The sequence below is a fragment of the Nuphar pumila genome, chromosome 6 (assembly GCF_984573655.1).
Source record: "Nuphar pumila chromosome 6, dmNupPumi1.hap1.1, whole genome shotgun sequence".
NCBI lineage: Eukaryota > Viridiplantae > Streptophyta > Magnoliopsida > Nymphaeales > Nymphaeaceae > Nuphar > Nuphar pumila.
Genome location: NC_143254.1, coordinates 11,059,085 through 11,082,407, shown reverse-complemented (window position 1 = coordinate 11,082,407; position 23,323 = coordinate 11,059,085). Strand labels below are relative to the sequence as shown.

Below are 23,323 nucleotides of genomic sequence, written 5' to 3'. Positions count from 1 at the left end.
AAGGGGTTGGGGAATAGGCGGGATTTTTTTTAAACTTTGCAGCTGTCAGCAGCTGTGCTGACAGACAGCTGCTGTCAGCAGCTGTGCTGACAGACAGCTGCTGTCAGCTGTGCGTGAAAAACTTACTTTATGCTAACTAGCATAAAGTTTTTTTAAAAAAATTTAGAAGCCCATTTGGGCAATTTTTTTTTTTAAATGGACATTAATGATCCTGGGTGCGGTCAACGCACCCAGGATCGAGTTGACCGCACCCGGTGCGGCACCCGCACCCGCGTCGAGTCGCGTCGACGCGGGTGCGGCACCCTCCTAGCCGAATCCCTGTGACATAGCTTTTAACTCTATGATGGACTCAGCCTTTGCCTGGTTTTTGTAGACTCCAGACCAGTGATGTACGTATCGTACAATACGATACATATCATTATTTTTTGACATTACGATACGATACACACTCTTATTGTGATACGAGTGTGTATCATACCCGAATCAGGTATATCGTATGCTACGCCCTTGTATCGTGCCGTAACGTACGATAGAGGACGTATCGTACAATACGGGTGTAAAGACCCAAAATTTACTTTTTAAGTTTTGAGTTTTAAAGGCCTCTTGAGGGCCGATTTCTCCATTTGATTAGAGGCTGTTAGAAGGGAACTCACACACCTTAGGAGTCGTGAGATCGATTTTGGAGCCGATTCTTGTGCCGGGGATAGAGCTTTTGCGATTTTCTTAAGAGTGCATTTTCACCATTTTTCTACTCAAGGAAGTGGGTTAAGGTAAAAAAATCCCTATTCTTTTCTTCTTATTGAGTTTTTGAGGGAAAGATGGCATTAGAGGATTCGACATGACATTGGTGCACTTAAGTAATTAGCGGAAACCAATTAAAAATCAAGTGCAACTATTGCTAAAATTCTTTTTCGGGTGATATCTCTCTGTTGAAGCATCATGTAGCTGGGACACATGATAATGTACATGCATGCATGCATGCACATTAAGGAAGTTGTTGGCTATCGTGAAATGCCAATGCCAATAATTACTTGATGATTTAAGAGGAAAAACAAAAGAAAGAGAGATGAATGAAGCAGAAATAGGGTATGCAAAGCTCTGTGAGGTTGTATGTTACAAAGATAAGCTCCTTACTTCTGATCCTACAACCCCTAGCATAGAATCAGAAGTAGGAAGTTCTGTAGTGAAGGAGAAAGGTGTGACTCGTGCTAGTAGTAATGCCGGCACGAGCACAAAAAGAAAAGGAGTTCTTCGAGAAGAGGTAGAGCTAGAGGCTTTATTATGAGCTTTTTCCCTCCTAGGACTGCCCCTTGGGCGCAACCCGATATTCGTACTGCTATAGTTCTTCAATATTTAGTCGAGTAGGCTAATGTCATAGCTGGGAGATAGTTCTATGATGTCTACATTCCTTTCAAGTTTTAATACGGCAAATTCCTTTCATTTTTAAGCTATGGCAGATGCCATAACCAGTATCAGGCTTGAATACAAGATGCCTTTATTATTATGCTTTAAGAGGAAAAGTTTTAGATACTAATATGAAAGAAATGAAGGCATATTGTGATGAGATGAAGCAATTATGGAGAGAAACTAATTGTAGCTTCATGGCAGATGGGTGAACAGGCAGAAAGTCAAGGACATAAATTTTCATATCTATTGCCTCAAAGGAACTATGTTTTTGAAGTCAATTGATCTATCTGATACACCCAAGATAGCAGATGTATTGTTTAGATTTTTTGATCAAGTTGTGAAAGAGGTTTAACTCCAAATTATTATGCAATTTATTACTCATAATGAAACAAATTATACAACACTAAGTAAAGATTGACAAAAAAATTTGGGTTATTCTTTTGGACCCTGTGTGATTTCTACAGCATAAAGCTCATGCTTGAGAACATCAACAACATTGATGAGATCAAGCAGACAAATGAATGCTGCCAAGAAATTACTAAATTTATTTACAATCATGCATGGGTTTTGAGTCTAATGAGAAAGTACACTAGTAGTGCTGTGTTGATTTATAGTGTAGTTACTAGATTTGCTATGAATTTTTTGATTGTACAAAGTATAGTAAATAATAGAGTTGCACTAAAAAAATGTTTTCATAAGATGAGTGAAATGCATATCTCCATGCACAAAAAAGAAAGCCCAGAGAAATTGTAAATATTGTATTCAGAAGTAAATTTTGGGATTCATGCATGAAGTTGTTGAGAATAACTATACTTTTGGTGAAGGTGCTTCGATTGGTTGACAGTGATGACAAACCAGTTATGAGTTATCTTTATGAGGTCATGAATAAGGCAAAAGAGACCATTAGAGATAATTTAAAGGATTTTTTTTTTCATACCTATATGAAACATCATTGATCATAGGTGAATTGGGAACTTCATCAACCTCTTCATGTTGTGACATATTATTTAAATCTTGCATTTAAATACTCCCCTACGTTTAAAATGGACAGGGAAGTCAACAAGGGACTTTATGATTGCGTCGAAAGGTTGAACTCTAAGTATAACATTCAAGATCAAATTCATAAGGAAGTGAAAACTTATGATAATGCATTGTATGATATGGGGAGACCTGCATCAATACGAAACCGTGCTGCGATGCGTCGAGATACTCTATTTTGTCTATTTTAATTTGAATTTCATATTATTATTTAGTTCTGATTATTTGTATGATTGAACATCTGTTATTGTCTTACTGATTTCTTATTTTCTTGTTTTTTTTAAGACATGTGGTGGGCCAGATTTGGAAGTGATGTTTCAAATTTGAGAGCTTTTGTCATTCACATTCTTAGCCAAATAGGTAGTGCAAGTAGATAAGAGAGAAATTAAAATGCCTTTGAGCAAATCCATACCAAAAGTATATCTTCGAGTGTCTGTATGGTGCGCTCAGTCCGCCCGTCTGTTTCTGGGTGAAATGCGGTGCTAAACTTCAACGTGGTACCAAGGGCCTTCTGCAACTAGCTCTAGAATTGAGACGTAAAACGAGGGTCTGGATCTGACACGATTGAACGTGGCATTCTGTGAAGTCTGACTATCTAATTCACATAGAGATCTGTTAAACTCTCCAAACTCTGACTGATCCTGATCGGTAGAAAATGAGTACTCTTCGTCAATCTATCCATTATCACCCAGATGACATCGTGCTGATGATGGGTCCTTAGCAAACCTACGATGAAGTCCAGCGAGATGTCCCACTTCCACTCTAGAATGTTTAGTGTCTGAAGAAGTCTATCGGGTCTCTAATGCTCAATCTTCACTTGTTGGCAGGTGAGACACCGAAACACGAACTTTGCGATATCTCGCTTCATCCCGTTCCGCCAATAAGTCCTCTAGAGATCTTTGAACATCTTTGTGGAACTCGGGTGAACAAAATACCTCGACCTGTGGGCCTCACTCATCAGCTCCTCCCGCAGTGCCTTCAGAACCCACCATCTGTCTCTGAACATGATGGTCCCGTCCTCCTTACGGCGAAACTGCACATCAGGCTTCTAGGCACTCACGCACAACTTCTCGAAATCCAGATTGACTGACTAAAACTCCTCAATACGATCTATAATCTCAGGCCACGCCTGCATCCCCGCACAAAGGATACGTTTGGAATCATCTGCAAACAATTGTCATCTGATAAACTCCTCGATCAGATCCCAACTGCGTCTGATCAAGCTGGCTGTCGTGACATAAGTCTTCCTGCTGAGCGTGTTAGCCACCACGTTCGCCTTACCAAGGTGGTAGGCGATGGAGAACTCGTAGTCCTTCAGAAACTCTAACCACCTATGCTGCCTCAAATTCAAATTATGCTATGTGAATATGTACTTAAGGCTCTTGTGATAAGAGAGGACCTCGAACTGTTCTCCATATAGATAGTGACGCCAGATCTTCTACGCGAAGACAACCACCGCAACTCTAAGTCATGCATGGGGTAATTCTTCTCGTACACCTTTACCTGTCGAGAAGCGTACGCAATGACCTTTTCATGCTGCATAAGTGCACAGTCCAATCCGGTCCCTAAAGCATCGCTGTACATCACGAATCCACCCGTTCCAGTGTTAGAAACCTCCAAGAATCAACAACCAAGAACCATTAGAGAAGAATGAGAGACGAGGCTGCAACTAATCACGTTTTTCTTTAAAAGAAAAAACGTGATCTCTTCCTTTTAATATATAGCACAAAACCTAATACACTGTTTACCAGTAACCTTAATATATTACAAGTATTTAAAAGTATATCTAATATAACACGTTGGACATGTTACACATATGTAGATTGGATCCAGATCGGATCCGGATCCAAAATCAAATATAAATACAAATACTATACTGTCTAATAGTCCCCCTCAAGTTGTGCATGATTTTGGATCTGGACAACTTGCTTTTCAAGAACCAAAAGCGACACTTTGTGAGCCCCTTAGTGAACAAATTAGTCACTGTCTTCTGTTCGAACATAATGAGGCTCAATCTCTCTGTCCTCAATCTTCTGCCTGATAAAATGCTGGTCAATCTCAATGTGCTTGGTCTTGCTATGATGAATAAGATTAAGGGATATCTGAATAGCACTTTGATTGTCACAAAAGAAAAGGCAACTAGCAGTTGGCTCCTCTAGCTCTGTTAACAGATGTCTAGTGCATGCGACTTCTGCCGTAGCAACAACCATCGCACTGTATTAAGCTTCCGTACTAGACCTAGCCACTACCTTCTGCTTTCTACTACTCCAGAAAATAAGATTGGCACTAATGAAAACACCATAACCTGAAACTGACTTTCAATCATCAGGATCTCCAGTCTGCATTTGAGTAGACAACGATGTCATGAACAATATTTATGGATTTGCTTTTGGTGTACAAAAGTCCATCTCCAATAGTACTCTTCAAGTATCTCAATATCCTTTTTACTGCATCCATGTGTCCCGTCCTTGGCTCATGCATGAATTGAGAGACTTGGTTGACTGAATATGTGATATCAGGCCTGGTAAATGTAAGGTACTGAAGCATCCCCACTAGACTCCAATATTTGGTGGGATCATGATACAACTCTTCATCTTGTGTACTTAATTTCTGATTGAGCACACTAGGAGTAGCAAGAGGTTTACAATATTTCATTCCAGCCTTTTCTAACAAATCCAGGGTGTATTTGTGTTGAGTCAAAGTAAATCTATTTCCTCGATTATCCACCTCTACTCCAAGGAAGTATCGAAGATCTCCAAGATCCTTCATCTTGAATCTCTAACTCAGGAGATCTTTAATCTCTTGAATATGTTTCTCACTACTTCCTGTAATAATTATATCAACATATATCAACAAGAAGGTAGTAAACCCCTTACCTCGAAGAATAAAAAGAGAATGATCCAATTGCGACCGATGAAAACCATGTTTTTGAATTTCTAGGGAAAATTTTTCAAACCAAGATCGAGACGCTTGCTTTAGGCCATAGTGTGCTCGATTTAACTTGCAGACATACTCCTTTGAATCCCCTTCTGTATATCCTGGCGGCTGCTCCATGTATACTTCTTCCTTCAAATCCCCATGAAGAAAAGCATTCTTCACATCTAACTGACTTATTCTTCAACCATAGTCTACAACTAATGAAAGAAAAATGCGAATTGTGCCCATTTTCACGACTGGACTAAAAGTTTCATCATAATCCTGTCCAAATTCTTGCGTGAATCCCTTTGCTACGAGACGAGCTTTGTATCGCTCAACACTCCCATCCGGTTTGTATTTGATCTTGTAAACCCATCGTGACCCAACAACGTTCTTATTTGAAGGTCGAGAAACAACTGTTCATGTTAGACATTGTTTCAAAGCCTCCATCTCTTCATTCATGACTTGAATCTATTTTTTGGAGTTAATAGCTTGATGAAAATGCCTAGGTTCAGACTCTTTCTCAATCTGTGACAAAAATAACTGGAAATCCATGGTAAAATTCTCATAACTAACCCACCCTTCAATAGGATGCCAAACTCTTTTGGATCGCCTGATCGAAAGTGCTAGTGTAGTAGGAACTGGAGAAGTGGTGTCATTGGGCAAATAAGAAGTAGGTGCTTCTTGTTCAGTATCGTTCGGAGTCAAAAAGTCCCTCTCTTCTTGTATAAACCTGCCCAGCAAATCTATTAAAACCTAGAGGATTTTCTATTTCAAGTTTATGCGAATCCTCTGTTTCCATCTTGACAGGATCTCCCTTGAGCACAAGAGGAAGAACACTCACTATTTGTATCAGAAAATAGCTCTTCACTAAGCCATGGATCATAAAAGAACGCATTCATATTTTGGGCAGAGACACATTCTCCATCTCCAGTGACTATGTTACTTTTTCCAAAATAGGGAGCTAAGGTAGAGAATTTACCTGCATTACCTGTGACATGAGTAGCTGCCCCCGAATCAATGTACCACACTCCTTTATCATCGTGCTTCAAATCAAGTTTAGACAACGTAGCCAAGAGGAGCTCCTTCACATCTTCGCCAAACTTTGACAAGTTCTCCTTTCGTCTTGACAGACTCTCTCTCTTTTGGAACCTTCCTTTATTCTGTGGATTGTGCCAACAATTGGCTTTGATGTGACCTCGCTTGTTACACAGGTAACATGTAAGTACATTTTTCGCATTGAAAATAGGTGTAACATTCGGGGTAGGCAACAATCTACGCCCCCCTTGAGTACCTCGCCCTCATCCTTTGCCACCACCAAAGTTGCTATCTCCACGTCCCTGACCAAAAGAAACTCTAGTAGCAAGAACTTGTCCACCAGTCTCATGTGACATCCCCTTCAGAGTCATTTCATATTGTAGTAGTTTTGCCTGCAAGTCCTCAAATGACGGTAGGTCTAGTAGACATAACAGTGAAGTTGAAAGAACATGAAATTTCGGCCCCAATCCATTCAAGGTCTGTCTGACTTTATCTTTATCTGCCACTTCATACCCTACAACTGCTAATTGGTCATTGATGCTCTTGACCTTGTTCAAGTACTCCATTATAGACATGAAACCCTTAGTAAGAAGTTGAAATTCACGCTGAAGAAATGAAATTCTAGCCTCTGATATCTGAGAATATGTCTTCACCGGTCTGTCCCACAGTTCTTTTGCTGAACACTCATCGAGAATTCCCATCAATACCTCTTGAGAAAGAGTAGAAATGATAAAGGCAACTGTAGCTTGATCACGCTTCATCCAATTCTCATATTTGGGATTTGGTATCTGTTGTATAAGATCAGTTTCATTCTCATCCTTGGTTTCTTGTTTGATAAATTCTAGAGGGGCTGGGATTGATCCATTTAGGTGTTAAAAAAGACCTTGATTCTTCATGAATGGAAGAATTTGTCTTTTCTAGAGCAAGAAGTTTGAATTGTTATGTTTTTCAGAAATAAGTTGACCAAGAAAATTGGATGAGATAAAAGATTGAGAAGAAGAATCCATGAGTTAGGCAATAAAAGGAATATTTGCGTGTGCAATCAGTATATAAAATTTCAGAGATCATAATGTAGCAAAACGTGGCTCGTCTCTTTTTTTTTTTTAAACTAGGAGACAGCTCAAGCCAAAACTAATATGATTTCATCAAGAGGATATAAACTACAAATCTGATCTGAAATTGCACACAATAAATTGAACAGAGAATGACAGATCGGCAAGGCTATATACACATATGAAACCGAGTGTTCCAGATTTCAGATCTGATTATATTGGATGTCTGATAGACAAGACTGGTGATATATATCAAATCTGTTCATACGAAATAACCAGATCTGTTCATATGAAAACAGAATGAAGATTACCAGATACCAGATCTGACACAGAAATCTGAGATAAGACTACTAGACGTCAAATCTGATACACAGATCTGATGAATGAATCCAATATGTACAGATCAGCAGTTAAAGAAAAAAAAAGAAATAGAATGTCGCAGAAACTGATTTGACGCAAAACCTAAATCAGTTTGAGGAATATTTGATGCAAATATGGAAATGGCATAGATATGAAGAAATATCAGATCGGAATAATAAAAAAGAAATCAGAAGAATGAAACCCAAATCTATTTCATAAATATTTGATGCAAAATATGGAAATGAGCAGAGATACGAAGAAACATCAGATCTGAATAAAAGAAGAAATCAGAAGAATAAGGATTTAGAGAAGTAATAAGAAGAATCAGAGGAATGAAGGCCAAAAGAAAGAGTTTAGAAAGGAAATAAGAAGATTCAGAAGAGTAAGAAACTTAGAAAGGGGATAAGAAAAAGAAGGGATTCTTACCGTACACACCTTCTGAAAAAACTTTCTACCCTAGGATCGGATCTGCTCTGATACCATGTTAGAAACCTCTAAGAATCAACAACCAAGAACCATTAGAGAAGAATGAGAGATGAGGCTGCAACTAATCACGTTTTTCCTTAAAAGAAAAAACGTGATATCTTCCTTTTAATATATAACACAAAACCTAATACACTGTTTACCAGTAACCCTAATATATTACAAGTATTTACAAGTATGTCCAATATAACATGTTGGACATGTTACACATATGTAGATTGGATCCGGATCCAAAATCAAATATAAATATAAATACCATACTTTCTAATACTCAGATGGCAAAGTCAAAACTCGGAGTCCGTCCTTCAATCCATGAAGGGTAGTAGGGCGACTCATCATCACGCGAACTCGGAGTCCGTCCTTCAATCCGCAAACATATTTAGTTGGTCTCGCCTTGTTGTCAGCAAAAAGGTTCGAGCAATAGCGCTCCTAACTCCTGAATTTGGTGGTGTAGTCCACCAAACTCATGTTCCCTTGAGCCAACTCAAGGAACTGCTGTTGCATACTATCTCGTGTATAGGCAAGGAAGTATGCATCTAAGAAATTTTCCCTGAAAATCTCCCAATCAATAACATCTACTCCATCATATTTCACCCGTCGCAGGGTGTCCCACCATTTCTTGGCATCGCCCTTCAGCCGGTGCATGCCAAAGTCAGTTTGCCTGTCCTCAGGTACAGGCAAGATGTGGTGGAAAGCCCTCTTGGTCTCCTCGACCCAGCTCTCAGCAGCCTTTGGGTCGACCTTCTCGGAAAAAGTTGGCGGATCTTGATAAAATGTGTCTTTGACGTCACCGGGTCTAGATCAGATCTAGGCTCGTGCGTCTAATCATGTTATGTTTTTTTTTATGTAATGGCATTCTTGTTATTTGTTTATATTTTAAACCTTTTGTAAACTGTGTTACATAATATAGCATTAGGGCATGCCTCCTTTATGTTGGCTGTCGTTTTTCTCTATAAGCATCTCCCTCTCTTTCTCCTTCTCTACATTCACTGCAGAAACGCAACTTTGGTGCTTCCATCAATCTAACATTTAAATTTCTTACATGGTATTAGAGTAGGGCTGTGGTTTGCTTCCAAAAGGTATGCCCAGTGAGATCTAAAATTTGCTCTTCTAGTTGGAATCTCTCTTCCCCTTTTATCTCTTTCTAAATCTTCTCTTCTTTCTTCTTTTCCTTCTTTCTTTCTTTTCTATTCTCTTTTCTAAAAATAGGGTATCTTTTTCTTTTGACGTTAAGCTCTTTTTAAGCCCTAATTTCTCCTTGACGTCAAATCATAAATTTTCTTTATTTTAAATACCCTAATCTGAAAATCTTTATTGTTCTGGTATTAAATCTGTTTTTCTTTATTTTGGATCTAAAATCCGACTTGAAGCAAGTCACATTTTTTGGCATTCTCTTTTGTCGACGTTCTCTTGTTGTTGAATCCACTATTTTCTCCATTTTCGTATATTTTCAGTCAAATCTTTTATATTGGTAGCATATTATTGTGACAGCAAGCCTAGAAACAAAAATCGAATTGAGTTCGGAATAGTGCCTTAATTAAAAAAAAGGCACGCTTATTTTATTTTTCCAATTTCTCCAGCTTGTTCTCAAAATCTGTTTGTTGTTACTGCAAATTAGTTTTGACTGGGTCGGTTTGTATCTTTTTTTTCTCTATCTTTTCTTTCTTCTTTCCTTTTATCAATGGATTCTTCTACCTATGTTGGTCTTTCTTCAAATTTTTGAGTCAGCTTGTTTCCGAAAAACTCAATTACTCTAATTTTCTAACTTGGAAGAAGCAAATTGTTGGGGCGTTCCCTACTGAGCGACGCGCTGTACTCTCTAGGCCCGGAGGCAGTGATAAATGGGCAAGGGTTGCTAGGTCGTCGCCCAGAAGCGACGCGTCACACCGGCGCCCGGGTGTGGTGTCAAATAGGCAAGGGTTCCCTCACTTTGTTGGACGGGTGGGGGTAAAGAAGTTAGTCCAAGACCATAAAATTAGGTTAGCCACTTGGAACATAGGGTCTTTAACTGGTAAGTTGGTAGAGTTAGTAGATGTTATGTGTAGGAGAAAGATTAATATTTTATGTCTTCAAGAGACCAAATGGGTAGGTGAGAAAGCTAAAGTGATAGAACCTTGGGGATATAAGATTTGGTATATAGGAATAAATAGGAATAGGAATGGAGTAGGGATTGTTATGAGTCGTCAGTTTATAGATAATGTAGTTGAGGTTCGTAGGAAGGGTGATAGAATTTTACTTATTAAATTAGTATTAGGTACGGATATTATTAATATTATTAGTGTTTATGCACCTCAAGTAGGTTTAGATGATTTCATTAAGCATCAATTTTGGGAAGATTTAGATGGAGTAGTACAAGGGATATCTTATGGAGAAAAGCTTTTCATCGGCGGTGACCTTAATGGACATGTAGGCATTAGTAGGGATGGATTTGAGAGTATACATGGAGGCTATGGTATAGGAGAAAGAAATGAAAGTGGAGAAAGGATTTTAGATTTTTGTTTGTCCTATGATATGATCTTAGCAAACACTTGGTTTAGGAAGAGGGAGTCTCACCTAGTAACATTTAAAAGTGGGGTTAATACGAGTCAGATAGATTTTTTCCTACTTAGAAAGAGAGATAGGGGTTGTTGCATCGATTGTAAGGTTATACCGGGAGAAAGTGTAGCTACACAACATAGAGTCTTAATTTTAGATCTTAGAATTAGACAATGCCTCAAAAGGGATAGACATAAGATAGATCCTAGAATTAAGTGGTGGGCACTGAAAGGAGCTAAACAAGGAATGTTTGTAGAACAGGTAGTTAAGGAAGTTGATTGGTGTCTCGAGGAGGATTCAGAATCAATGTGGAATAAGATAGCGGGTGGCATGAGAAAAGTGGCTAAGGAGGTATTGGGTGAGTCTAAAGGCGGTGCACCACTAGGTAAGGATACATCATGGTGGAACGAGGATGTCAAAGTAGCTATTAAGGTTAAAAGAGAGTGTTATAGAAATCTAAGTAAGAGTCGTGATAATGAGAATTTGGAGAAGTATATGATAGCAAAGAAGGAAGCTAAAAAAGTTGTTCGAAACGCGAGGGCTAAGGTATATAAGGAGGTTTATGACAAGTTGGATACCAAAGAAGGCGAGAAGGATATTTATAGGCTTGCAAAGATGAGAGATAGGAAATCGAAGGATTTGGGTATGGTTACATGTATCAAAGATGAAACACAAAGGGTTTTAGTCAAAGATGAGGAGATTAAGGAGAGATGGAAAGATTATTTTGATAAGCTATTTAATGATAGTCATGCTCAAGATCTTGGAGACATCTCCATTCCTTTTCATGAGATTAATCGTGACTTCATGCGCAAGATTCAAAAGAAAGAAATTGCAGAGGCTTTGAAGAAAATGAAATCAAGAAGGGCAGTTGGCCCAGATGGTATACCTATCGAGGCTTGGAAATGCTTGGGAGAGAAAGGTTTAGAATGGTTGACAAATCTTTTTAACTTGATTTGGCGAACAAATAAGATGCCTAATGAGTGGAGGAAGAGTACTTTGGTGCCTTTATATAAGAATAAGGGTGATATACAAGATTGCACAAACTATCGTGGTATAAAACTCATGAGTCATACTATGAAACTTTGGGAGAGGGTGATTGAGTCTAGGTTGAGGAAGGTTGTCATGATATCGAAGAATCAGTTTGGTTTTATGCCTGGAAGATCAACTATGGAAGCTATACATCTTCTTAGACAACTTATTGAAAGATATAGAGAGAGGAACAAAGATTTGCATATGGTTTTTATTGATTTAGAAAAGGCATACGATAGAGTACCTAGGGACGTTCTTTGGTGGACAATGATGAAGAAAGGTGTTTCTCTCAAGTACATTAGTATAATTAAAGATATGTATGAAGGAGTAGTAACCAATGTCCGCACTTGTGGAGGGGTGACAACCAATTTTCCGATAACGGTTGGGTTACATCAAGGATCTGCTTTAAGCCCTTTCCTATTTGCGATAGTGATGGATGAGCTTACGAGATCAATTCAAGAAAATGTACCGTGGTGTATGTTGTTTGCTGATGATATTGTTTTGATTGATGAGTCTAGAGCTGGGGTTAATGCTAAGTTAGAATTATGGAGACAGACATTGGAAGCTAGAGGTTTTAAGTTGAGTAAGAGTAAGACGGAATATATGGAATGTCGGTTTAGTAAGCAACGAAGTAGTGATGGGAGTGTAGTGAAGCTCGGTGAGCAAGAAATACCGGTGAATGATTATTTCAAATATTTGGGATCCATCATTCAAAAGTATGAAGAAATTGATGGGGATGTAAATCATAGGATAAAGGTTGGGTGGATGAAATGGAAAAGTGCAATTGGAGTGCTGTGCGATCGTAGAATGCCATTGCGGTTGAAGGGAAAGTTTTATAGGACGACTATTAGACCCGCTTTACTATATGGTTCGGAATGTTGGGCTGCCAAGAGACATCATATTCAAAAAATGAGTGTAGCTGAGATGCGGATGCTTAGATGGATGTGTGGAAATACAATAAAAGATAAGATTCGGAACGAGGTGATACGTAAGAAGGTAGGTGTTGCACCCATTGAAAATAAGATGCGAGAGAATCGTTTACGGTGATTTGGACATATTCGGCGAAGGCCTAATGATGCTCCAGTTAGAAGGTTGGAGAAATGGGAAAATATATTAGTTAAAAGAGGTCGGGGTAGGCCTAGGAAGACTTGGATGGAGATGATAGGAAAAGATATGAATGCTTTGAACCTCACCGAGGACATGGCATTGGATAGAAATGATTGGAGGAAAAGGATTCATGTGGAAGACCCCAAATGAATTTCTTTTTTGGTTCATATCGCTGACCCCAATGGTTTTGGGATGAAGGCGTAGTTGTTGTTGTTTGGAAGAAGCAAATTGTTCCTTTCATAAGGAGTCAAGATCTTTTTGGGCATATGGATGGATCAATTCCAGTCACACCGCAATTTGTTTCTCAGGAAATTAAGGATGATAAAGGAGATGATTCAATTCAATATGTTCTAAATCCTGATTTTACAGTATGGATGAAGCGAGTTTAGGCTTGGTTGCCTACATTACTTCCACGCTATCGCAGGAAGTATTGATATCCATACCGGATGATTGTACAACTGGACAACTATGGAATAAGCTTCCACAAACATATTCTCAAATTTTAGAGGCTAGAATCTTATTTTTAAAAAGGGAGTTTCAAACTCTTTTTACTCAATGTCAGTCATGGAGTTTTTAAACACGGTGAAGTCTGTTACAGATCAACTTGCTATTGTTGGGAGTGCAGTTACTAATAAAGAAAAAGTACAACAAACTCTTAATGGACTGGGCCCATAATATCATGTTCTCTCTACATCATTATTGGTTCTGCCAGTGCTACCTAGTTTTGAAGATCTTCAAGCTAAACTTCTTCAGTATGAGATGAGCATAAAGAACATGACAGAAGGTGGTGTACATTCAGACGCACATAGTGTCTTGGCTTCAGAGATGTCTCAAGGTTCTGGACGTGGAGGTAGCAGTTTTCAAGGTGGTAGAGAATGTGGCCGTTTTGGACAGGGGGAGGTCGTGGTATTCTTCCTACTCCAAGTTCACCAGGATTCTTTAATGCATCAAATAAAAAATGGGTGCCTATGTGTTTTCTGTGTAATAAGAAAGGACATGTGAAAGATGATTGTTGGTTCAATCCTCAAAACAAAGGAAAGAATAATAAAGTAGGAAACAAAAAGGATTTGAGGGTCAGAAATCCATGAGATATGCAACAACATTTGCTGGCAGCTTTATCTCAAATGAGTTTTAAGCAAAATGAGCAAGGAGAATGGTATGTGGATTCTGGAGTGGCTATTCATGTTACAAGTAATGTTGGTAAGTTCTCGAATTTGCTCCCTTATTTCAAAAAAGGAAGCATAGTCATTGGAGATGACACATCATCACATTTCTCATATTGAAAGAGCACAAATCCCTTTGTCTTCTACTTCTCTTAGTGTGTCCAATGTCCTTTTTGCTCCTAACATTAAAAATAATATTGTTTCTGTATCCAAACTTGATGATACAAATTCTTCTGTTGAATTTACTCTTTCTTCTATGTATGTTACGGATCTTCAAACGAAGGAGACGTTCATTGAAGGGGAACAATGAGGAAACATGTACATCTTCAAGGAGGATCCCACATCTCATTCATCTTCTACCTTGAAGTCAACTTTTTTGGAATTGACATCTCGGAGCCTTAAGTCTTGTCATACCGATGTCTATAGTCTTTCTCAATGTAATAAGCCAGATTTGTGACATAGTCACTTGGGTCATTGTAGTTATGGTTTTATTAAGAAACTTATGTCAGAAAATTTGATTCCAGAGTCTTGTCTGCACCCTGTTTTGGATGCTAAAAAGTGTTCAAGTTGTTAGTTATGTAAGAGTCATGTTTTTCCCTTCAATCTTGTTAATGAAAGAGCTTCAAAGGCCTTTGAAATCGTGTATTCTGATGTATGGGGACCATCTCCTCTTTGTTCTTCATCTGGAAGTCAATATTATGTTTTATTCATATACAGTTATTCTCGTTTCACCTGGATTTTCTTCATGAAACACAAGACCGAAGTTTCTAGATTATTCTAGGACTTACTGTGCACTAGTTAAAAACCATTTTTTCTCTAATATTGTATATTTCCAATGTGATGGTGGAGGTGAATATTCTTTAAATGACTTCATTAATTTTCTTCAAAATAATGGGATAAGTAGGCAAGTGTCTTGTTCGCATTCCCCGAAACAAAATGGAGTGGCAGAACGGAAATATCGTCATATTGTTGAGAATGCTATGAGCATGCTTCATGATAGTAATGTTCCTATAAATCTTTGGACAAAAGTTTTTCACACTGCGGTTCATGTGATTAACTTTTTGCCCATGGGAATTCTTGATAATAAGTCTTCATATTTTTCCCTTTTTGAAAAACATCTTGATTATAATGGCTTGTGCAATTTTGGTTGTGTTTGCTATGTTCATATTAACAAGTCTCTGAGAAATAAATTTCAGGATAAAGCTGTGAAGTGCAGGTTTGTTGGATATGCGGATGATTATAAAAGATATAGATGTTATGATCTTGTAACTAAGTGTATCAAGATTTTCAGAAGTGTTGTTTTTGGTGAATAGAATTTTGAGAACACATCATTGTCTCAAGAGCTGGACTAACCTCAAAATGTTGAAGTTTATGATCCCTGGATGAGTGCTAAATTGTTTGCTTGAGAAAAGGGTTCTTGTCAGCCTTCTTGTGGAGAATTGAGATCAAATGATCAGAATCTCGATCTCCAAATACTTCTGAAAATGAAAGACCTAGAGAAATTCAAAGATTCTCTGGCCAAGTTTATGTTCGAAGAGAAAGAGATCATGTCACCGACTCTGTCACACAGAGTATAATTCAACCTCCATTAAGAAGATCGGAAAGAATATGACATCCTATTCAAAGATGGGTTAATTATGATAAATTTTCTATGGATTTTCAGTTCATATCATAAGTAGAGAAGCATGATGAACCTGACAACTTCTATCAAGCCATTAAATCACATAAATGGATAGAGGTTATGAATGAGGAGATGAAAGCTTTACATGAATGCCAAACCTGGGAAATTGTTCCTAGACCCGAGAAGAAAAATGTTGTCGGTGTAAATGGGTTTATAAGATTAAGTATAAACCTGATGGATGTATTGAAAAATATAAAACAAGACTTGTGGCACAAGGTTTTACTCAAGAATATGGGGAAGATTATGATGAAACTTTTAGTTCTGTTGTTAAGATGAGAACAATACAGATTGTTATATCTTTAGATGTTGATTACGGATGGCGGTTGAGCTAATTAGATGTAAAAAATGCCTTCTTACATGGAGATCTGAAGGAAGAAGTTTTCATGGAACAACCTCTTGGATATGCTAAAGGAGATCTCAAGGATTATGTCTGTAGATTGAAAAGAGCTCTTTATGGGTTGAAGTAAGCTTCTCGCTCTTGGTTTGAGAGTTTTTCTCTCAAAATTCAAAACTATGGTTTTCACAGATGTTTTCTTGATCATTCCCTTTTTGTTTTCAAAGATAAGGATGCTACTACGTTGCTACTTATATATGTTAATGACATAATTCTTACAGGCAATTCAAATAGTCATATACCGACAGTAAAAAAATTATTGATGCAAAATTTCAAAATGAAAGATCTTGGTGACTTAAGGTATTTTCTCGGAGTTGAAGTGGGTAGAAGATGTGATGTTTTAACTCTTACTCAACATAAATATACTCTTGATCTTTTGAGCAGGGCATGAATGCCAGATTGTAAACCCCTAAACACTCCTTGTATTCTGCATCAAAAACTGAGTTCTAATGATGGAGACTTATATAATGATCCGACCAAATATCAGAGCATTGTTGGAATGCTCCAGTATCTTACTTTTACCAGGCTAGACATTGTATATTCTGTTAATCAAGTATCTCAATTCATGCACGAACCAAGAACTGGTTATGCTGGTGCCGTGAAAAGAATTTTAAGATTTTTGAAAGGAACCATTGGAGATAGTCTTCTTTATCAAAGAAATTGGCTTGGCAATAAGGGACATGAGATCATCACTTATACAAATGCGGATTGGGGGATCCAGATGAAAAACGATCTATTTATGGTTATTGTATATTCATTGGAAACAATTTGGTATCATGGAGTAGTAGAAAACAAAGAGCCATTGCTAGATCCAGTTGGGACAGCTGAAGCTACATGGGTCAGACATTTTCTTGCAGATCTTGGGGAAGGAGTCTCCCCATCATTTTTGTTGTGTGATAATCAGAGTGCTATTAACGTTGCTTATAATCCTATACGACATGGTCACACAAAGCATATTGAGATAAATCAACACTTCATTAGACAAAAGGTTGAAGACAAGGAGATTAAGCTTCGTCACATTCGTATAGAAAGTCGAGTTGTCGACTTGTATGATTTTTTAAATGCTTGGCAGTTGCAATATGATGCATTTGTTAGATAATTACAATTTATATTATTTATTGTCTTAGATACATGTTTTGTTTTGTTAATGATGACATAAATCTTATTTTTTGATAAAATAAAAATATATAATATTATAATTACATTTTCGCTTCCCTTTTGATTCTTATTCGCTTCCCTTTCGCTTCTCACTCGAATCCTATGTCGCTTCTTTCTTCGCTTCCTAGGTCGCTTTCGAGACGCTTCTGAGACACTTCCTAGGTCGCTTTCGAGACGCTTCCTGGTTTGCTCCTAAGTCGTCCCGCGCTTCCTGCTTCCCGTATCGCTTCTCTCTCTTGCTTCCTCGACTGGCAACTATGTGACAAACTATATAATATGGGCGATCGCTATAGAAAACAACCTCAAAGGTAAGAAACTTTGGGGATATCTATGTGGCTGTAATGAAGTAAGCAAAAATATAACTCAAGAATGCAAAAACATTAACAAAGTCTAATAATGGACAAACACGATGGCACAAGAGGAATATAAGTAAGAAGTTGACAATGAGACAAAACAAAAGCCATAAAAAGGCAACATAAACAAGTAAAAAACAAGATCTTTATTGAAGAGAACTTGAGAACTCATTAAGAATACAAGGAGGAAGAACCCCTATTTATACACAATGTAAGGAGAGAGTGAGAGACCATTGGGGGCTCCCACATGGAGTCGTTGGGAGCCCCCAACGACTCTATGGTGGGCCCCTCAATGTATTTCAAAAAAAGAAAAATAAAGAAACAAAAAATATATTTTATTAAAAAAGGAAAATCTAACCTAGTAAAATAATTGTTTCTAGAAACAACTATGTGAAATGACAAAAATACTCCTATATATATATTTTAAGAGTGGCACTGTTCCGGAACTACAGTTAAAGCTCACCAAGAAGGAAGGAAATAAAAAAATGCTTTGGGTGATGAAGAAAAGGCCAAAGCTATTGAACAATACCAATCCAAAGTTGAAGATTGTGAAAGTGAGCATGCCAAAATATTGGCATGATTCATGAGTAACGTGGAGCTCAAGATTTGTGTTAATCTAGCCAAATTTAAGAAGGCAAATGAAGCATGATTCTTGATGAAAGGTATTTACACTCAAAAGGACCTTGCTAGACATTTCTTTTTACAAGAAAAGGTAAGAAAAACTAAGCAAGGAGACATGAGTATTAGAGACTATTTTAATATTCTATCTCCTCTATGGGATGAACTTGCTCTCCTAAAACCTCAATGAGAAGAAAGTGCTAGTGTCATGAGGCAAGAGCGAATGAAGAGAGATTTTTTCAATTTATCCATGGGCTTCATCCCAAATTTGAACAATCAAGAGGATCACTTCTTTAAAATTAGAAAGCTCACGATAGAAGTGGATCATCATTAGACAAGTTTTATAATTTGAGGAAAAGGAATCATATGACAAATTTTTGAGGAGGTCTACTACTCCTAGAAGAACGCCTAGGTATGGATTATTCTACTTGATCTTCTAAGAAAATGTTTTGTGAATACATGTCAAAAGCATTTTGATGTTCATTTCCCTCTCTCCGAGTATACACATGGATATCATTAGGATTCTCATTAGGAGAATTATCATTTTGATAAAGCAAATCATCATTTTGATGAGAATTGTCATCACAAACATGATCACAAATAGTATCATTAGAATTTTTAGACTTATTTCTAAGTAATAAGTCAAAGAAAAACAAATAATCAACATCTTCATTGAGTTTTTGAGATTCAAATCCATTTTGTTCCTCAACAAAAGTCACATTTCTTGAAATATAAAGGTTGTTATTTTTTAACATCATAACACCTATATCCCTTTTGATTTTCATTATAGCCAATAAAAGTACATTCAAGAGCTTTTGGTAAAAGTTTATCTTGTCCTTGAAAAAAACAAAGCATTTACAACAAAAAATTCATAATCTTTTGAAACCTGAAGATATGTTGAACAATTTTTCAAAGGGAAAAACATTTTTTAAGGATGAGGATGGCATCCTATTTATAAGATAAATTGTGGAAAGAGCGGCTTCGGCTCAAAAGTTATTTGAAATATTTTTAGAAATAAGAAGAGTTCTTGTTTTAATAAGATGCCTATCTTTCCTTTCGGCAATGCCATTTTGTTGAGGAATTTTAGGACAAGGTCTTTGATGAATAATACCATTTTGTTTAAGATAATTTTGAAATTCATTTGACATGTATTCTCCTCTAGAACCGGGCATAAAAATTGTTATATTGTTTTGAAATTGATTTTGAATAAGGGTATGAAATTCTTTAAAGATAAAAAAAAAGATCGGATTTGTTTTTAATAAAGTAAACCTAAGTGTATCTAGTAAAATCATCAATAAAGACAACATAACATGAATATCCTCCATTAGACATAACGGGTGTCAGTCTCCATACATCCGAATGCACTAATTCAAATGGTCTTATAGAAATAAAGTTGCTATGTGGATAAGGAAGAGAATGTGTTTTTTTAAGAATACAATTATTGCATGTAAATTCTTTTTCATTACAATTTTTTTTCAACATAAGAAAAAAGATACAACTTAAAGACATTAGGATGACTAAGGCTTTTGTGCCAAGTGGCAACATCCTTATATTGAACATGATTACAAAATGATTTGGATGGCAAGGACAAAAAATCCATATAATATAAGTCTTCTCTTCTATGGCCTTGCCCAATCCGCTTCTCGGACCAGAGATCCAACACATAGCAATTGGTAGGTGAAAAAGAAACACTACATCCAAAATCGGCAATTTAAGAAACGAAAAAAAAAACTAAATTAAGTTTTTGAATAATTCTAATTTTTGAAACATAAAATTTTGTCTTTACTTAAAAACTTTTCAAAATTTCTCATTCCTTTTACATCTAAAGTTGTTCCATCGACCGTGAAAACGAATGATTTAAAAGAGTTAAGACTTGGCTTGGATAAAAGAGATGCATTTGAAGTCATATGAAAGAAGGCACCCAAATCAAGGATCCAAGAGGACAAATCGGGAGTTGATGAGACCGCGGCACCAGAGGTGGAAGATATGGAAAAGTTGTTTCTCATGAATTGTTGGAGAGTTTTCGTAAGTTGAGCAATGGAGTCCTTTATGTCTCTATCTCTTCTTGATTCTTCACTTGAATTGCTTAGACTATCTCCAACAAAAGCCAACTTCTTCTTAACTTTAAGAGAATCAGGTATAAGATGTCCCAATTCATTACAATGTTGACAAACAATTTTTCTTCCTCCGCCATTGTTATTTTTCAAAAGTGAGGTTCATATGTCCTCATGTTATTTCCTGGTTTAGATACAACATGGACTTCATCAAAGCCTTTTTTTTAAGAGCCAAGTGAGTCTTTTATTGGCATAAATTGGAAAGAACTTCACTAAGAGGAGTAGACCCCTTCTCTTCTTGCCTCCCTCAACGATCGACTGAGACTGCGAGCCCTCCTCTTGCCCACCTCCGGCGATATTCCAATGACGTTCCAGCGAGGGGTAATGTAGGATTCCAACATTTTCCCCTTTTTCTTGTTTTAGGTGTTTTCATGAAAAAAGGACAAACCCCATGATTTTTCGTTTCGGAGGTTAGTTCCCAAAAATCATGGGATTTATCTATAAGGACTTGATTTCAGTGGGTTCCTCCCCCTCCAACCCATGGTGGCTAATAAAAGAGATTATATTCAGTTTAAAATTTAAGTGTATACTTTATATTCAGTTTGTATTCATTTTACATTTTAAATATAAATGTGTACTTTATATGTTTAAGTTGAAAAATTAACAAACAAACAAACAACAACTACGCCTTCATCCCAAAACAATTGGGGTCGGCGATATGAACCAAAAAAGAAAATCATTTTGGGTCTTCCACATGAATCCTTCTCCTCCAATCATTTCTATCCAATGCCATGTCCTCGGTGAGGTTCAAAGCATTCATATCCTTTCCTATCACCTCCATCCATGTCTTCCTAGGCCTACCCCTACCTCTTTTAACTAATATATTTTCCCATTTCTCCATCCTTCTAACTGGAGCATCATTAGGCCTTCGCCGAATATGTCCAAACCACCGTAAACGATTCTCTCTCATCTTATTTTCAATGGGTGCAACGCCTATCTAAGTTGAAAAATTAGATATAATTTTTTTACTTTATATTCATGTAGTCAAATATGTATGTGAAATTGTTAACTTATTTCTTAAATTGTTAATTTGTTAGTTGTTGCTTGTTGCTTCTCAATTCTTGTTATTGAATTTTGAATAAACTAATCTTGTTAGTTGTTACTAGTTTAGTTGATTTGTTGTTGTTGGAATTTGATTCTTTGAATTTTGTATTTGTGTTGTATATATATAGCCGTGTCCTGTGCCCACATTTTTTAGAATTGCCGTGTCGTTCGTACACTGTACGATATGCTATGAATCAATACTTACAACATTGTATGTGCATTTTGATCCTAAATGTGTCTAGAGTTAGCAGTGTACAGTGGATCCCATGCAAACATATGAAAATGAAAATTCATTTGGCATGCACTATACAAATTTGGATCTGAAAAAAAAAGAGAATGATGGTTCCTGCACGAAATAGCATAAGAGTTGGAAGTTTCAGCTGCTCATCTAGCACAAAAATAAGTTTTCTTAGTTGTGGAATCCAATGGAGCTCCTTAAATATCTATAAATTGTGGCCTTATTCTGGTGCCCATACCTGCTATTAAAAAAGTAATATCGATTTTTGTTATGGTTAGATCAAGCAGTGTGACTGCCATTATTATTTCTGTGTAGGACACTTTCGCCCGACAATGCAAACTAGCAAAACCAGTTAGGAATGAAGGACCGAACAAGAGTACTTCATCAAAAGATTGAGCCTTCCATCCAGTCAAAATATCATTCTTCTTTTTGTTGTATACATTGAAAATGCACTACTTTGTGGAAAGCACAGCTACATTTCAAAGCATCCTATTTCATCAATCCTGTCAAGGCATTGGAAGCCTGTTTTTCTTTCCCGTCATGCTGAGGGACTGTAGAAAGGTATACAATTGGGTGATTCCAGGTGCTAAGACCAGACCCAAGAAGTCACGATAAGACATATTGAAGATGCAAATGACTGGGGATTCCTATACCTGACTGAATTTATTGAGCCTAGCATTGATGAATTTTCGGCATCATTTATTGATACTGTGTGGTTCATTACAGATTTTGTTGTACTTCTGACATTTGTGGAGTTTTTCATGATTTCATCAATGGAAATATAAGTTTTCATTCTAATATGATTGTGATTTTGTTTTCCATCTGTTTTTAGCCGTTCTAAAAAAAATGAATATTTAAGGGCCCAGGAATTAATGAAATTCTTTATCCACCATGATCAGATTTGTGAAATGTATGACTGCTCCAAATGGTTTTGTCCTTGTTCTACCAAGTCAGATGGTAGTGGCCTTTGGATGCTGGGAACTTTGTTTTTCCTTTCCCTGGTTTTCATTTTGAAATTTGTTTTTTCTTCTCTTGGTTTAACAATGTGTGCAGTATCTCGGTTGATTCTTCTTATTCCTTTAGATAATAAACAGCAAAAATGGAGTTCGGCATTGGAAAGCCCTTTGTTTGCCCGAGTTGGACGAGTTAGGTACTTGTGGTTTTCGTATTTATAAAGATAAAAATTCAATAAGGCCTCATTTGTTTCATGCAACTTACATGGGAAAGTGATGAGCTGACTACCCTGATGTAATCCTTTCCCACCATGAATGAAACAAACATCAAATCATTAGGTTGAAACTACAATGTTCTGTATATTCATTTTGACATACAAGTTTAATGGGACTCGATTCATGGGTGTTATTTGTTTAACCCAAGCCAAAACATTAGGTAGTATTTGCAAAATGAAAAACTGGTGGATACGTTCATTAGGATAGAGTTTTTGTGGTCACTCAAAGTTTCCCTTTGTGGATCCTGCTGTGAAGCTTTTACCAGTACCAGCTTCAAACTATTCTGTTGGACAATGATATCAACGACCAAGCTAATAGATGTATCACCGACCTTTTCCCCATTTCCCACATGCAAGCAAGCGTGAG

The 23,323-nt window shown here is 37.1% G+C and overlaps 1 protein-coding gene across 4 annotated transcripts in view; it reads left to right on the top strand.

Annotated features, from left to right (window-relative positions):
- Positions 1–22,526, top strand: part of LOC149833948 (histone deacetylase 6-like) — a 34,951-nt gene extending 12,425 nt beyond the window's left edge. For all 4 annotated transcript variants that reach the window (XM_090009906.1, XM_090009909.1, XM_090009908.1 and 1 more), the window contains exon 6: positions 22,044–22,526. In XM_090009906.1, coding sequence (XP_089866032.1) covers positions 22,044–22,071 — 28 coding nt within the window. In that variant the 3' untranslated portion in view covers positions 22,072–22,526. The remainder of the gene's footprint in view (positions 1–22,043) is intronic.
- The last annotated feature ends 797 nt before the right edge of the window (positions 22,527–23,323 follow it).